This window comes from Mustela nigripes, chromosome 6 (genome assembly GCF_022355385.1).
Source record: "Mustela nigripes isolate SB6536 chromosome 6, MUSNIG.SB6536, whole genome shotgun sequence".
Lineage (NCBI taxonomy): Eukaryota > Metazoa > Chordata > Mammalia > Carnivora > Mustelidae > Mustela > Mustela nigripes.
In genome coordinates, this window is record NC_081562.1 from 81,485,699 (window position 1) to 81,501,322 (window position 15,624).

Sequence of the window (15,624 nt, forward strand, 5' to 3'; positions counted from 1 at the left end):
GCTACATCTTTTGGATGGAACATTCAAACAGTACACACTGTGGCCATTTAAAGGAAGATAATGGAGAAAATGTGGTAATTACCAGGAAAAAAAAAATCACAAAACTTTTGGAATGTTAAAGTAATAAGTAACTACTTTTAGTCTCAAAATTCTAGGCATCACTACAGCCTCAATCATTGGTCAATGTGACTATTAAGTTAATGGGACCAAGGATTCAAAGGTTAAGTTAATACTGAATCTTAGTAAGTAATGAGAAATCTGTAACCCCACAAAATGTTTTTAAGTTTGTGCACATGCAAAACTAATGAAAATTTCTGAAAAAAGCAAGAATGGGGAATGTTAAAGCATTGTTTTTTGAACATAAAGCATGCACTTTCTAATACATTCTTAAGTATTTCTAAGTTTTAAAAGTCTGAATTCTAACCCAGTAACATTCTTCATTAGGATTTTGAATGCAGTGTAACCAAGTACCCCAAAGCAGATATGGAATACACCCTTGTTATTTTCAAGAAAGGTGGAAATAATTCACGGCACTGCTACCAAAGATGTGAAACTTTAACTCTGGACCATACCACCTAGTTTTTTCTTCAAAACTTTTAAACATGTTTGTAAAGCTAAATGGTAGAAACAAACTGGAAAATGTAACCCTACTCCAAACATCACTGAAAGAAAATGTAGAAGTATGCCCTGTGTGATTAATCATCTTAGGCAATCTGCTACAAAATTTTCAAAGTGTGAACCTGCTTTAACTGAAAATACATTGAAAGTTCACACCACTGTTTCTAGAGTTCAAAACAAACAAATGAGGAGGTGTGTGTTGATATTTAAAACAGTCTTAATATTTTATTAGAAGAAATATACTTCCAAACTTCGTTCCCCTTCGTATCTAAACACAAACTTTAATTAAAAATATATATATAAATCAGTAGAATATCATATTACAAATGCCCAGAAATGCAGAATAAAGATCAAGAACTGCTTGGAAATATTTCTAACACTTTTGGGGATTACACTCATAATCTAATGAAGATTATGAACTAACACAATCATTATTGGGGCCAACAATTCAAAATATTTGCCTTATCAAAGCTAGCACCAAGAAAGTATTATGCACATAAACTTAAGAAACAGATCATCTTTACTTCAGAAAAGCACAGTCCTACGGAGTATTGCTCTCTAGGTTAGCTAGTTAAGGGTCAATCAGTCTCACTGAGGCATACATCTATCTGAGCCATTAACATCTTATCTGAATAGCTTTCCCATTATTTGGTATCTACTGAAAACTGTTACTGGAATGAAAGATAGTTTATCATGGATATAACTCATGTTTTCTTCTAAGATGCCAATTAAAATAGTGGCTCTCTAATTAAAATAGTGGCTCTCTAATGCTTTGAACTTACCTTTTGTAAAAATTAATATATTCTAATATTGTAAAAAAGATAGTCAAATCCCTAGTCCCTGAAAACCTAACCAAGACCCCATTATTTAATTCCTTTCTCTTTCCAAAACACAGGTTTTAATGTCTACAATTTTGCAACATGGTTAATAGCTACCATATGGTCACCTAATTAACACTTTATTCACTGTAAAGTATTTGGAGACTTCTCAAGTGTGAAAAGAATTTCATTAGTGATTAGACAGATGAGCAAGTTTCATAATTCTACCTTCCTCCCAAGGAAGGGAGGGTCACTACTCCACAGCAACTCCCCAGTTGGCACAAATAAGTTATCATTTCTCTGACAGGTAGAAGATATTATGAAATAACATAATTTTTACAAAGACAACACTTTTTCCAAACTAGTCTTCTAAATTCAACAGTTTTAGACTTCCAAAGTTGTAAATCTAGCAAATCAAACTGCTTCATCTCAGTTGGGGGGAAAAAAGGCACAAAAGAAAAACAAGCAGCATAACTTTTATTTGGTGATACAATAACCGTGTTCCAAAGTTCTGAACACTGAATTTTACTCATGTGATAATTTGTTTTCTATCTAGGCAATTTATTCAGATGTGTGCTTTAAAAATACACATTAGGAACCCTGCAATTGGTATATTCTGTTATTAGAAATATTTTTCATGGTAATACATCATTTAACTTTCTATAATTAGAGGGAAAAATCAGAGATCATACTTTATTTTTAGCCTGACAGAATAAATGTATTATATATATCTTTTCCAAAACCAGTGCACTTAGAAGACTCTAATTTATGCACTCCACTGTTCAAATCAAAAAGCTGTACATCTTCCAGTATCCACACTATAACACAGTCTTAGTAAAAATGCACACTCCTTTAACCCCTTTACTTTCCCTTGAATTTGCTTTTATTTTGGGGAGGAGGAAAGGAGAAGGAAGTTGCAGTGCAGAACTATATTTATTTAGAACAAAACTTTATATTCTACATTAAAAAAAATAATTTTATCAAAACCAAATTTCAATCACAGTTATGATCTTCAGTTAAAGGTACATGTTGAAATTGCACTTTGCAGATATCTTGATAGTGTCCTTTATAGTGCTCCCCATTTCAACCTATGTTTTTTTCGGTGGACACAGGTTCTTCCAGAGTTTTCTTTTGGCTTCCCTTCCGTGAATATTTGTATTTGTCTACATAGGCTTTAACCAGATTTGCCACTTTAGTAGAATTTACTTCTCCACTCTTACTATGACAAACCTATGAAAAAAGGAGGGGGAATATTTTTCTCATACTTAAAAGGATTACAGCAAAATGGAAAGCTTTTTGAAAACCCCCCAAAAGATAATCAGATTTTTTTCTTAAGTTTCATATCTCATGTGAACTTATTCAAAAGGTAAAAAAGTAGACAAGAATTAGAAGTTAGTGCTTATTATTTTAATTAGCCTTAAACATTCCTTTATTAAAATAGAGGTGATTCAAACAATACATACATAACTCTGCTAAAGTTGGAACTTACTTTATCTACTGCTTTCCGTACAATCTCTTTATATTCTTCCTTGGTGATATCTTTATTTTGGTAAAATGGCTTAATGGCCAATTTTACCTCCTGTGCTGCTTTTTCTTGGATCTGTAATTTCTGGTAAAAGGAAAAAGTATAATTATTCTTTGCCCAATCACGTACTTTCAAAAAATGTCTTTAAAAATATAATACTGAAAACACTACACTTCTACATTGTTGCAAGAATTCTTCAAATATTGGTGCCATAAATATAAAAGTTATTTATTAACACATATACCAAACATTTCTAAAACTAATCATGAAAAACTACCAGTAACTCATTGGACACCAACATTATCTAGACAGAACCCTTCAAATAACACTGGAATTTAAGATTATCAACATAAATTCCCTTTACCAATTATACAAAACAAAACTTATATTTTCATCTTTATCATATACAGAATATGTAGGTTGCTCTCAACCTTGAACTTGCCTTGTCTGTCTTCGAGCTATCTGCGCTGGCTTCCACTGTAACACTTACTTTGCTTTCTGTCAATTTTACAGCAGCATTAGAGGATTTGCTGTGACTTGATGACGAAGTATTACCAGAACTTGGTCCCTGAACTGTTCCCAAATTTCCTGGGGCTGCTGTTGGAGCAGGCAGGACCGGTGTACTCATGTTGTTACTTACATGAGAAGCACTAGGAATACCCTGTTTTAAAGAGTTATCATCAGTTAATGAGTTACTTGTTTTCAATAGAAGTCTTTTAGTCATTTATTAAGAAATAACAAAAAAATTCAAAGTGAGTCAACCTCAGTACTTAGGGAAAATTCTTATTTCGGGTCATGTATATCCAAAGGACTCCGAAGAAAAATGAGTAACATTCTTAAATAGAGATCTATGTAAATATGTTAAGTGACTTTTAAATTACACCTGCAAATTGTCATGTTCTGACGACAAAACAAGAAGGAAACGAACAGCATTTAAAGAATAGTATCTCTCCTGAGAGGCTCTTTATGAAAATTAACTAAAGTACTACCCCCACTTTAACGATGGAGGGAAAGGAGACAGTGACGTCAAATGGCCTGCAGAGAGCGGACAGGAAAAAAACGGAAGAGAAAAAAAAAAAAAAAAAAAAGATAAGAGATCCCAAATTCTGGAATCCTATCCCCTTATCTTCCAACTATACACTGCTGTTAGGATTCTAGAATTTGTGAAATGTAGGCACAGAACTATAATGAACACTATGTTTACAAACTATTGTCCAAATTTTCTATATGCCTCCGAGTCACTTCTTTCTTTTTAGCGGGGTAAACTCAGTGAAAACGAAACACTGATGGTAACAGATAATGAACAGCTTTATTTGGCATTTGTCCCAACAAGACAGTATTTTTTTTTTTTTTTTTTTTTTTTTTAATTTGACAGAGAGAAATCACAAGTAGATGGAGAGGCAGGCAGAGAGAGAGAGAGAGGGAAGCAGGCTCCCTGCCGAGCAGAGAGCCCGATGCGGGACTCGATCCCAGGACTCTGAGATCACGACCTGAGCCGAAGGCAGCGGCTTAACCCACTGAGCCACCCAGGCGCCCCCCAACAAGACAGTATTAAGTTTCATCACCAGTTCCCACCCCCTTAAAAGTCCAATAAATTGGAAAATTATTTTAAAGCACCCACCAGCTGATTCTAATTTGGCTCGTAATTTGGTCTTAACTTGAAAAAGCAAATCTGTTTGGACATCAACCACAGTATATATGTAGCTTAGATCTGACGATATGCATTCAATTCATTTTCTTATTTGAGGGGTGGGAGGTTTGAGGAAGGACAGTGAAGGAGGCTATGAAGGTTTCCCATAAACCTAATCAAACAAATGTTCCGGATGCCAGAAAGCCCTTTCTTGCCCATCTGTCCCTAACAGCTAAATGTTTATAATGGTTATGTTGATTAAACTTTAGATGCTAAAAACATACCTGCAGTTGCTTTCCATCTGGCTGTGAAGCAATGTAGCTGACTTGTTGGGATGGTGGGGGAGGGGGTGGTGGCGGTGGGAGTCCCTGAGATACACTGGTAGGAGCAGCCACCTGCACGAGAGGCACGCCTGTGTGCAGATGCAAGGGTAGCGGAGGATGAATGTTAAATGGATTGCGCTGGATGTTCATCAAAGGAGCATGAACACCCACTGGGTATGGGAAGATGTTCACAGGCTGTTGTGCATTCATCTGTGGCTGCATTACATTCATTTGTGGTTGCATCATATTTATCGGTAGCTGAGAACCATCTCCATGTTGGTTTGTTTGGTCTTTTAGGTTAGAATCTATCAAAAGAAAAAAAGACTTGTGAAATAAAATCATGTTGCAAACTTCTTTAGCCAGAGAAGCAAAGAACCACTGGTTATAGTAAGGTTAAATAGCAATGAACAGACTCAGAACACCTAAACGAATCTCAGATCATTTAGTCTAATCCTATCATTTCTAAATTATGTGGACTGATTTTCTAACTAAAAACAATTTAGAATTATTTTTAAGAATAAGTTCACATAACAACATCTGTCAACATTAGCAAAGAATCAGTACCTCAAGAAATCTGCTAAAGAAATAATCCTATAAAATTTAATTAGAATACTAAATTAGAAGGTTAATCACTTTTTTTTAATCTTCAACAGCTTTTTTCTTAGAATGCTCTTCACAAGAAAAGCCAAAGAAAAGTAAATCATTATTAGAAGAGTAACTTATTTATATGACTAATCATCAAAAAAATCCAAATGCTCACATCTGAGATAAATGAAATAGAAGTTAAATCCTGCACAAGAACATCTCAAATTCTTCTATTTTAACATCTCAAATTCTTCTATTTTAACAAACTGTACTTACAGTACTTAAGTCTTTGGCAAGGTGGGGGGGTGACGCACAGGTGAAAAATGCAGTAAATGCTGATGTGTATATATATTTATATAATGCAAAGTGACTTATTAAACGGGGATTCAATTTAACATTATAAAACTATAAACACGGATCATTGCAATTCATATAAATGTTAAACTTATAATCTCCTTCTTTAAATAAAACAGTATTACTCAATAAGCAGAACATGTTACCTTGTTCAGTTGTTTCCTCCTCTTGTCTCATCCATCCAGACTGCGGGCCTGAAGAATTTCTCCCTCGTCGTGAATAATAGTTTTGTACATCTGCTGGTAGAGTCTTTCTCACAGCCCAACTAGATGCAGATGTCCACCCAGATCTATCTGCCGGTGTATCAAATGAAAACTCCTGTTGCTCATTTTTCCGCTTATAGGGTTGCTGTTCCACAAACTTGAAAGACTCATTCCCTGAACTATTTGAATTCCCTGAGAGGGGTTTTCGGTTTTGCCACCTATTTTCATTTTGATCTGTATAGGCAAAACCACCTCTGTAAGTGCCTCTGCCACGGTTACCTCTACCACGGTTAGACATCCAACCTGAACCAAAGTTTTTATTCCAAGAATTCCCTGAATTTTCATTTCTGTTTTCTTCCCAGTGAGAATCTTTTAACTTGTCTGGATTCCTGGTCCTTGGATCAGGCCCAGAGTTTATTTTTTCTGTTACCCAGCTGGGACAGTCATTTCTATGTTTGTCAGCAGAATTTGGATCATCAGCACCTGGACTGTCATTTTTTTCTTTTCTTGTATTTTCATTCTGTTTCTCTATGTCATTCTTTCTGTACCGATCATTTCCTCGTGGACACCTCCAACCATCATTTGTCCATCTTTCCTTCCAGCGGGGAGAGTAAGTGTCTCTGTCAGTTCTGCCAAATGATGAACTCTTAATTTTTGTTCTAGATCTTGATGGTGACCTAGAACGAGATCTGGATCTAGACCATCTTCTGGTTCTCCTTTCTCGATCTCGATCTCGATCTCTCCTTGGCCCATCTCTATCACTTTCTCTTTCTCTGCTCCGGGACCTGGATTTTTCCCTTGGGGAAGAATCTTTCACTCTTGACTGAGATCTTCTGTTTTCTCTAGAAGTGTCTCTTTTTGGGGAGAGTGATACAGATCTTTTGACTTCCCTTGTACTATCTCTTTTTGGAGATCGAGACTGAGATTGTCTCCTTTCTCTTGCGATATCCTGTTTTGGGGACGGAGAACGAGATTTTCTACGTCCTCTTGCAGATTCTTTCTTGGGAGACAGTGAGAGAGACTTCCTGCTTTCTTTTCCAGTTTCTCTTTTGGGAGATGGAGACTGAGACCGCTTCTTTTCTTGTGCAGTATCTTTGTTGGGAGACCAAGTTGTAGATGGGGAGTGAAATCTAGATCTTCGGGTACGAGGCTTTTTGGCTTTCTCTGCCACATCTACAGGGCTTTCAGATGGTTGAGATACAGTTTCAGCATTTCCATTTGCAGGATCAGAAGATGGCATATTATTTTGAGAACTGTGCTCCATAGAATCTGCATTCAATTGTTTAGTATCAGCATTTACAGAAGGTTCAACTTCAGATTCATTCTGGTCACTGCAAAGTGAATCACATTCCATAGGTATCATTTCATTATTGTCCTCACTAAAAGGCTTCTGAATTTGTTCAATGTGTGTATTAGGCAATTCTGCAGATCCGGAATGTTCAATAGGAGATTCAGTCTTTTCTAATTTGTCTAATTCGGTGTTAAGATTATTTTTTAATAAATTATTTTCAGAGTCTTGAATACTACTGGAATTTTCATTCTCTGAAGTATCACATGCTGCAATTATTTCTACATCTTCAGTTTCAACATGCCCAAGCAACTGAACCTCTGAGCTCTCTATGGATATTCTGTCCACTGTTTGCATAATTTTACCCTCAGAAGATTCTAATTTGGGGCTTTCTACAAGCTGTTCTGTTTTTACTATTGAATCTTTATGATCAGTAATTTCTGCCACAGGACTCTCCATAACTTTTTCTTCATTAACCACGGACTCTGCATTCTCTGGTAACTCACCTAAGCTTGGTACAGATTCATCTACTTCAACTTCAGATCCTGAACAAGTAAGAAGATCATCTGAACAATGATCTGTACATTTATCCACCTTTACCTCTGATTCTGAAAGTCCAGATGTTTGGTCTTGATTTCCTAGTTGATCACCTTCTTTTTCAGAAATATTTTTAGGGGTCTCACTTTCTAACCATAAAATATTAGCTTCTATACTTGTATTCTCAACTTTTTGAATGTCCTCTTCCTCTCCAACTAGTACAGGAGGATCTTGAACATGAGACTCCGAATATGAAGATTCCACTGCTTCCTCTGTATCATGGTTCTCAGTATGTTCCTCACTTTCTTCTACGTGCTCATTGCAACTTCTCAAGTCATTAACAGACTCATTTTCTACACCTGCCTGCACAGTACAACTGTTACTACTTTCTGCATCTGATTGGTGCTCTTTCTCTAACACAGGTGGTGTGTCAGATTCTGCTGTTTCTTCATCTACTGAATCACTGGAAGATGATTTTTCAGGGGCAGATACAGAGCTCCGAAGTTTCTTTTTCAACAAAGGTGGTTTTCTTCCTCTTCTTACAGACTTCCGTTTTGGAGCCTGTCTTGTTTGCTTTTCTGATGCACCCGAAGAGGAAACACTTACAGATGGATTGTTGTTATCTGGGGCATCACATCCAGAATTATTTGATACTGGCGATTTCTGAGCCTGACTGACTGTTTCAGCTCTCGTATTACGTGTTGATCTCCTTGTAGGAGTTGTTGCTGCAGGTTTTCGTCTTGTTCCTCTGGTGTTTGATGTACCAGAAGTCTGCTTCTTCTCTTCTCCTTCTTGAGTATGTGCTAATGCATATCCCTTGCAGGAGGTACCTAATAATACATACATTTTAAAAAGTAAAAAGTATATGTTTCAATAAATGAGAAGCCTTTGGCTTCAGGTTGTGTTAGCATAAATGTCTGTAACAAAGTGAAACAAAATATACTTATGAATCAAGTTATGAATAAATGCATAGCTACTAACATCTAAGTAACAGCAGGTATTTATCAGGTTATTTTAATGCTACTGAAATGAATTATCACAAGATTTGAATTCTTGTGGGCAATCTATAGGAAAACCAGAAGAAAATATGTTTGGTTTGATAAATACCACTGTGTTATGAATAGGTAATACCTAGGCAAAAAAAAGAGAAAACAAGTTATCCACAAATATAAAGACTGACACTATTTGTTCATAATTAGTAGATGTAACCTCTAAAGATCTATATTTTGAAAGCTAAAGCCCTAAACAGAAGGGATACTTCTAGCCAGTTTCTCAAATATTTGATGATGTAATTTCTTAAGTAAAAAAGATTTTCTACTTGGAACAATCTAAAAGTCAAGTCGCTACCCAAATATTTACAGAAGTATCTAGGACTTACTATCTTTACCTTATTTTATAGTTTTCTAAGTCATGAACACTCACTGGATACTGAAAGAAACTAGTAATAATTTTCTAAAGACTAGAAAAACATTACACAAACTTTACCAAAATTTTCTAAAGATATGGTACTTGTTGGAAAAATAGTTCTTGGCAACACAGAAGAGATGAGAGGAAGTACTTGTGTTTCAATATTCCAGGGTATAAAACCAATTCTGAAAATTTAAAACAAAACAAAAAAAGACATTTTGTTTAAATGGTTTAAAAAGTTACACCAACAATTTAAAATTACTACTTTCCCAAATCAGGTTAGCAACTTTAAAATACTGTATACTTAAATTAGTTTTTGCCAAAATAACTGAAAATGTAAATTCCAGGTTACTCATGTTCAAAGATGGCTACCAACTGACTATATAGAAAAAACCCTTAAAAGCATATTTTTCTGATAAATTAAGGGCAAAGGGAGACCAAGGGCAACTTTATATATAATACATGTTTCTCTTTTAAATAATTTAATGTAATATTTTGCCAAGAATTTTTTTTAGTTTCTGCTTTTTTACCTTCATTCTAAAAAAATTCAATTTGGAAAATAAAATGTATAGATAAATAAAATGCACAGATTTTAAGTGCACAGCTTGATGACACCTGACTGATGTATAGATCTGTGTAACCACCACAACCCCCAACCACCAAAAGGTGATTTCATGCCCTTTGTGCTACGCACGCCCCTTTCTGGGCAACCAAAGGAAAATTTAGCCAAGTTAATCAAATCAAGGTCTTAAGAAATCAGCAAGGTTAAAGAATAATCAGTTCATGAATAAATAATTTAACATAACTTGGAAATAGAATTGTATCACTTGAATTTGAAGCATGTCATACATACATGAGTTATGTTTTCACATTTGTTTTATAACACGTATCAAAAGCAAAAACATCAAAATAAATACATTTTTTAAAAAGAAAAAAAAAGGACTGATTTCTGTTGTTCTATTATATTATGACATTCCTCAATCTAAGAATAATGGCTCTTCAAAGCTCCCAATGTCCCTATTAAGTTTCTACAACCAAACCCAATTCACTCTTAGCTTTTTTCTGATTCGTATTTGTTCAGTTCAGATCGCCTAATAAAAAGAAGAAAACCTACTTTATCCCAATGAAATCTGTAGTAAAAGCAGAAAAGCTTCAAAAACAATGTGCAACTACACATACGCAAAAATATTTGAGAGCTCATATATCTGGACTTCCTAATTTCACTTGTATTTATATTCCACGGTCATTCCTACAGGGAAGGCCTCTATATTACAGTGTTATATATGCAGAACTATATTACAGTGTTACATAAGATAAAGTTATAATGTTACAGGAATGACAGTGGCAAGGACCTCAATCAATCATTTTGTAGGAAGTTAATTTAAGTATATATATTTATAAAACACCTAGCAACTTGACAGTAGCTATAGGACTTAAACTAAGAAAGAAAGGACTACATTATAGAAAACCATGAATGCCAGGTCAGAGTATAAAGACTTAGTCAAATAAATTTTAGAGAAATCTTTTGGAGAGGGGAAATGTCGTGACCAAAGAAGTAGTGTGTCCGCTAAGAGCACACAGGTTAAGATTCAAATGAGTGAAACAACAGAAAGATGACAGATCCAAATGCCATTACTAACAATGAATCTTATCATCTTGGTGCTCTCCCTTTTATTTATTTATTTTTTAATTTTAATTTTTTAAATTTAAATTTAATTATCCAACATATAGCATATATCATTACTTCTTTTTAAAGATTTTATTTGGGGCGCCTGGGTGGCTCAGTGGGGTATAAAGCCTCTGCCTTTGGCTCGGATCATGATCCCAGGGTCCTGGGATTGAACCCCACATCGTACTACTTGCTCAGTAAGGAGCCTGCTTCCTCCTCTTCTCTCTCTCTGCCTGCCTCTCCACCTACTTGTGATCTCTATTCATCAAATAAATAAGTAAAATCTTTAAAAAATTTAAAAAAAAATAAAAAATAAGGATTTTATTTATTTGACAGCCAGAGACACAGTGAGAAAAGGAACACAAGCAGGGAGAGTGGGAGAGGGAGAAGCAGGCTGACCGTTGAGCAGAGAGAGCCAGATGCGCAGCTGGATCCCAGGACCCTGGGATCATGACCTGAGCCGAAGGCAGACGCCCAACAACTAAGCCACCCAGGCACCCCCACATCATTAGCTTTTGACATAATGTTCAGTGACTCATTATTTGCATGTAATACCCAGTGCCCATCACATCACGTACCCTCCTTAACACCCATCACCCAGTTACCCCCTTCCCCACCCACCTCCCTTTCCACAACTGTTTCTGGGATTCAAGAGTCTTCCTTTTAAATGACCCAAGTATCTACATTTATTAAACAGATTAAAAAAGGTATTTTTCAAGGGATTCTTTAAATACCAATCCTCTTTAGGCAGTTGAGACACCAAATTTAATTTGCATAAAACTTTCTTAGAAACACAACTATTGATTAAGATACCTGTTACTTAAGTATTAATGACACCTTCTGCTTACGTTAGCATGAAAACACTTTGGTAAAAAAAAAATTTTTTTTACCTTCCACTTCCAGGTGACGTATGAGGAAACCATGACAAGTCCAATTCCTGCCTCTTCTGTCTAATCAATGCACTCATTTCATTGATTTCTATAAATTCTGTACTAAAAGATAAATTTTAGACCCTCATCAGAATTCCAAATATTAAGTTCAGCGTAATACTTGTGTTAAATCATGATAGCAAAAATTTTGTACCTAGCATTATAAACCACATTTAAAACAGACTTCTATTTCAATATGAACTCATTACTAATTGTAAAATTTATTACAAATCAAAATTCTGTTTATCTGATTCATAAAAATAATGCTTGAATTTGTATCTTGAAGTGACAGAATTTTTAACAAGTCAATTCAGAATAAACCCTTATTACTGAGAGAAAAAAGCAACACTGTTTTCTATCCCATGAACCAAAGCTGCAGCCAGCAGTCCCAGCAGAAATTGTATTTGCAGTAGTTTTCCATCTGAAACGAAGTGTAAGACAAAGGAAAAAATAAAGAAAGATACAGGTCCTATAACCAAAAATGGGTAGAGTTCAGCTTTCCAAAAGCTACTTAGATGTAATTGTTATCTTTGGTAACCTTTGCCAAGCTCTAAAATTAAATCATGCAAACCTGACCTGTCTTGTTCATTCAACTAAAGCAGGTGATTTTAAAACCCCAACTTAGAGGTGCCTGAGTGGCTCCGTGGGTTAAAGCCTCTGCCTTTGGCTCAGGTCATGATCCCAGGGTCCTGGGATCGAGCCCCACATCGGGCTCTCTGCTTCTCAGGGAGCCTGCTTCCTCCTCTCTCCCTCTCTGCCTACTTATGATCTCTGTCAAGCAAATAAATAAAATCTTAAAAAAATATATTAATAAAAATAAAACCCCAACTTAACCTTCAAATTCCACAAATATTTTACTTAGTATCTACATGCCAGTCAATACAGATTCAAGGATGACTGGTTCTACTCTAAAAGGGTTCTGCTTGATTACAATTTAACAAGTAGCTTACTTCTCCATCACATAAAAAGCCAGTGTAGAACAATTTATTATTAATGAAGACAAAACCCACTAGATCATGGGCAGTCACTGCATGCTACAGAGGGTCATAAAACAGGTTTCCTCTTTACCAGAACTAGTTTATTTTCCAAAAGAAACAAAACCAAGGAACAAGATGGGCTTTCATATTTGAGCCAGAACTTTTTTTTACCAAAAGTTAATTATAATAATGAAACATCAAGTACAAACACATAAATTAAAATAGAAAATACTAACCAGTAAGTTCTACAGGTGAAAGATTCTCCAGTGTGACTACTAGAAGAAAACATATTGGAGAAAAAATTTCTGAAGCACTGACTGGTACACTGATTTGATCTTCGAGGCTAGAAAAGTAAAAAGAAGTTAGTGAAACAGCAAACAATAAAACCTCCATGATAACTAATAGTTATATTAAATGTTTTGATATAGCCAAGCTATAGTTAGGTAATAAACCACCACAGAATGTTATTATCTAAAAGTTATTCTTTATTTCAACAAACCTTATTTGTTTTTATTGTTGCATTTTTCTTTCCTTCCATTTCACTGTGTGTAGAATTTCCTGTACAAAGACACAAAATGACTGTTATCTTGCCTTAATTTTTATTTTTTTAAGATGTTATTTATTTATTTTAGAGACAACATGCACGCAGCAGGGGTAGGGGCAGAGGAAGAGGGAGAGAATCTCAAGCAGACTCCAGGCCCAACGCAGGGCCCTTCACAGGGCTCAATCTCACGACCCTGAGATCATGACCTGAGCTGAAACCAAGAGTTGGATGCTTACCTAATGAGCCAACCAGGTGCCCCTCACTTTTTATTTCACAAGGTTGTACCCTACTACTCATCCTGCCCTGCTCCCTCTCTCTTGAAAAACAAACAAAAACAATAAAAACCAAACCCAACCAAACCCAAAACCAAAACCAACCAACCAACCAACCAACCAACCAAAGGAGTGCCTGGGTGGCTCAGTCAGTTAAACATCCGACTCTTGATTCCTGCTCAGGTCATGAACTAAGGGTGGTGAGACTGAACCCTGTGTTGGGTTCTGTGCTGGATGTGGTGCCTGTTTCAGATTCTCTCTCCCTTTGCCCCTCCCCAAACCCCATTCTCTCTAATTAAATAAATAAATAGTAAAAAAAAATTTTTAACAAGGTTGTAAAGCAGTACTGACACTGGCATATACTGGCATACTGATAAAGTTAAAATATGTAGAAAAGTTGCATTTAAAATAATAGTACTTGCATTTTATAACTTTTTCAAATGCTGATTTTATCTTGTTAAGCTGCAGATACAAAGAAAATTTAAAAAGCCACAAAAACAGAAAATTGGTATGAAACATGTGCAAATACTATGCTCAGAGCATGAGTATTAAAATTCTTGTCACCATTTTCTGGCAGCCTATGTAAACTTACACTACTTTGTTACAAAAAATATATACAAGATGTTAAATTACATAATATCAGTAATGCACTGAATATAACCTTCCCTGCTGTAACTTAAAAACCAGCAACTATTAACTCACCTCAAGCAGAACTGACCAGAGGAACTGGGGCCATGAGCCCTGTAAATTATCATTTAGCTACTGGTACCAATTTCAAGTACCCTCCTTTCTCCTCAAACTTTAAAAGTAGGAAGGACACATAGCTTTCCGTTAGAGCAATGCTTCTGGCTGCACTGCTCATGGTGGGTGTTTTGTGGTTTTTTTGGTCTTACCTGTTGTATCAGGACATTTATTTCTATGGATATATACTTCCAGGTTAAGGAAGATAAAGGACAGTTTCTGCTAATCACAAAAATTGTGTTAGCATCTTTACAGATTACTGCTGTTAGTTCTTCTTTACCATGGACCCTGTGTGATTAGTCTTCTTTGCCTATCAGGGCATTTGTTGCCTGCAATAATCCGCTGCTGCTACTGTTGTCACTGCTCTCTCCTCAAGAACTCTATAAAGTGCACAGTGCAAATGACAATAGATCTTTCGATCTTCTGCCTTGCTTGCCTCATAAAGGACCTACTGACCTTGTTAAAATAAATCACTCTAACGAGGAGGCCTGTTTGCTGCTACTTGTAAGACCATATGTATTTGGGGTTTCTTCAGTCAGTCCAGTTGGTAATAGGTTACATTCTGCTTAAGAGCATACTAATTTCCTTTTAAGCTACCATACAACAGCTGTTTGGTTTCCTGCTATTATCCATCCTTCACACATGTCCCACCCAGAAGTGTTCTAACAAATGTAATTTCAACAATGGGGAAAGAGGTACTGGCTGAGTTCCAGAAACTTATTTTCTTACTCTTCAACGTATATTTAAAAGATAATACTAATTTTATTTATAAGTAAAATTTTATTTATTTATTGGAGAAAGAGATGAGCAGAGGGAGAGGGAAAGTGGACTCCACTAAGTGAAGAGGCTAATGCGGGGCTCAATCCAAGGACCCCCGAGATCATGACCTAAGCCAAAATAGGACACTTAACCAACTGAGCCACCGAGGCACCCCAGTACTGATTTTTTTTTTTAAAAGATTTTATCTGTTTATTTGACACAGAAAGAGAGATCACAAGTAGGCAGAGAGACAGACAGAGAAAGAGGGGAAAGCAGGCTCCCCATTGAGCAGAGAGCCCAATGCGGGGCTCGATCCCAGGACCCTGAGACCATGACCTGAGCAGAAGGCAGAGGCTTAAAACACTGAGCCACCCAGGTGCCCCTAATACTGATTTTTTAAACTGTGCATCAAGCCAGGAATAAAATGTGTGATATCCAGTCACAT

The 15,624-nt window shown here is 35.9% G+C and overlaps 1 protein-coding gene across 4 annotated transcripts in view; it reads right to left on the bottom strand.

Annotated features, from left to right (window-relative positions):
• Nucleotides 1-1,894: 1,894 nt before the first annotated feature.
• The window catches only part of SCAF11 (SR-related CTD associated factor 11), a 71,359-nt gene continuing 57,629 nt past the window's right edge, over nucleotides 1,895-15,624 (bottom strand). For 3 of the 4 annotated variants that reach the window (XM_059402956.1, XM_059402957.1, XM_059402960.1), the window contains 9 exons: nucleotides 13,363-13,421; nucleotides 13,100-13,206; nucleotides 11,848-11,949; nucleotides 9,367-9,473; nucleotides 6,000-8,711; nucleotides 4,876-5,219; nucleotides 3,404-3,622; nucleotides 2,926-3,045; nucleotides 1,895-2,666 (listed from right to left, as the gene is read on the bottom strand). In XM_059402956.1, the coding sequence (XP_059258939.1) occupies nucleotides 2,520-2,666; nucleotides 2,926-3,045; nucleotides 3,404-3,622; nucleotides 4,876-5,219; nucleotides 6,000-8,711; nucleotides 9,367-9,473; nucleotides 11,848-11,949; nucleotides 13,100-13,206; nucleotides 13,363-13,421 (3,917 nt within the window). In that variant the 3' untranslated portion in view covers nucleotides 1,895-2,519. The remainder of the gene's footprint in view (nucleotides 2,667-2,925; nucleotides 3,046-3,403; nucleotides 3,623-4,875; nucleotides 5,220-5,999; nucleotides 8,712-9,366; nucleotides 9,474-11,847; nucleotides 11,950-13,099; nucleotides 13,207-13,362; nucleotides 13,422-15,624) is intronic. The other variant, XM_059402958.1, reaches the window with a different exon arrangement.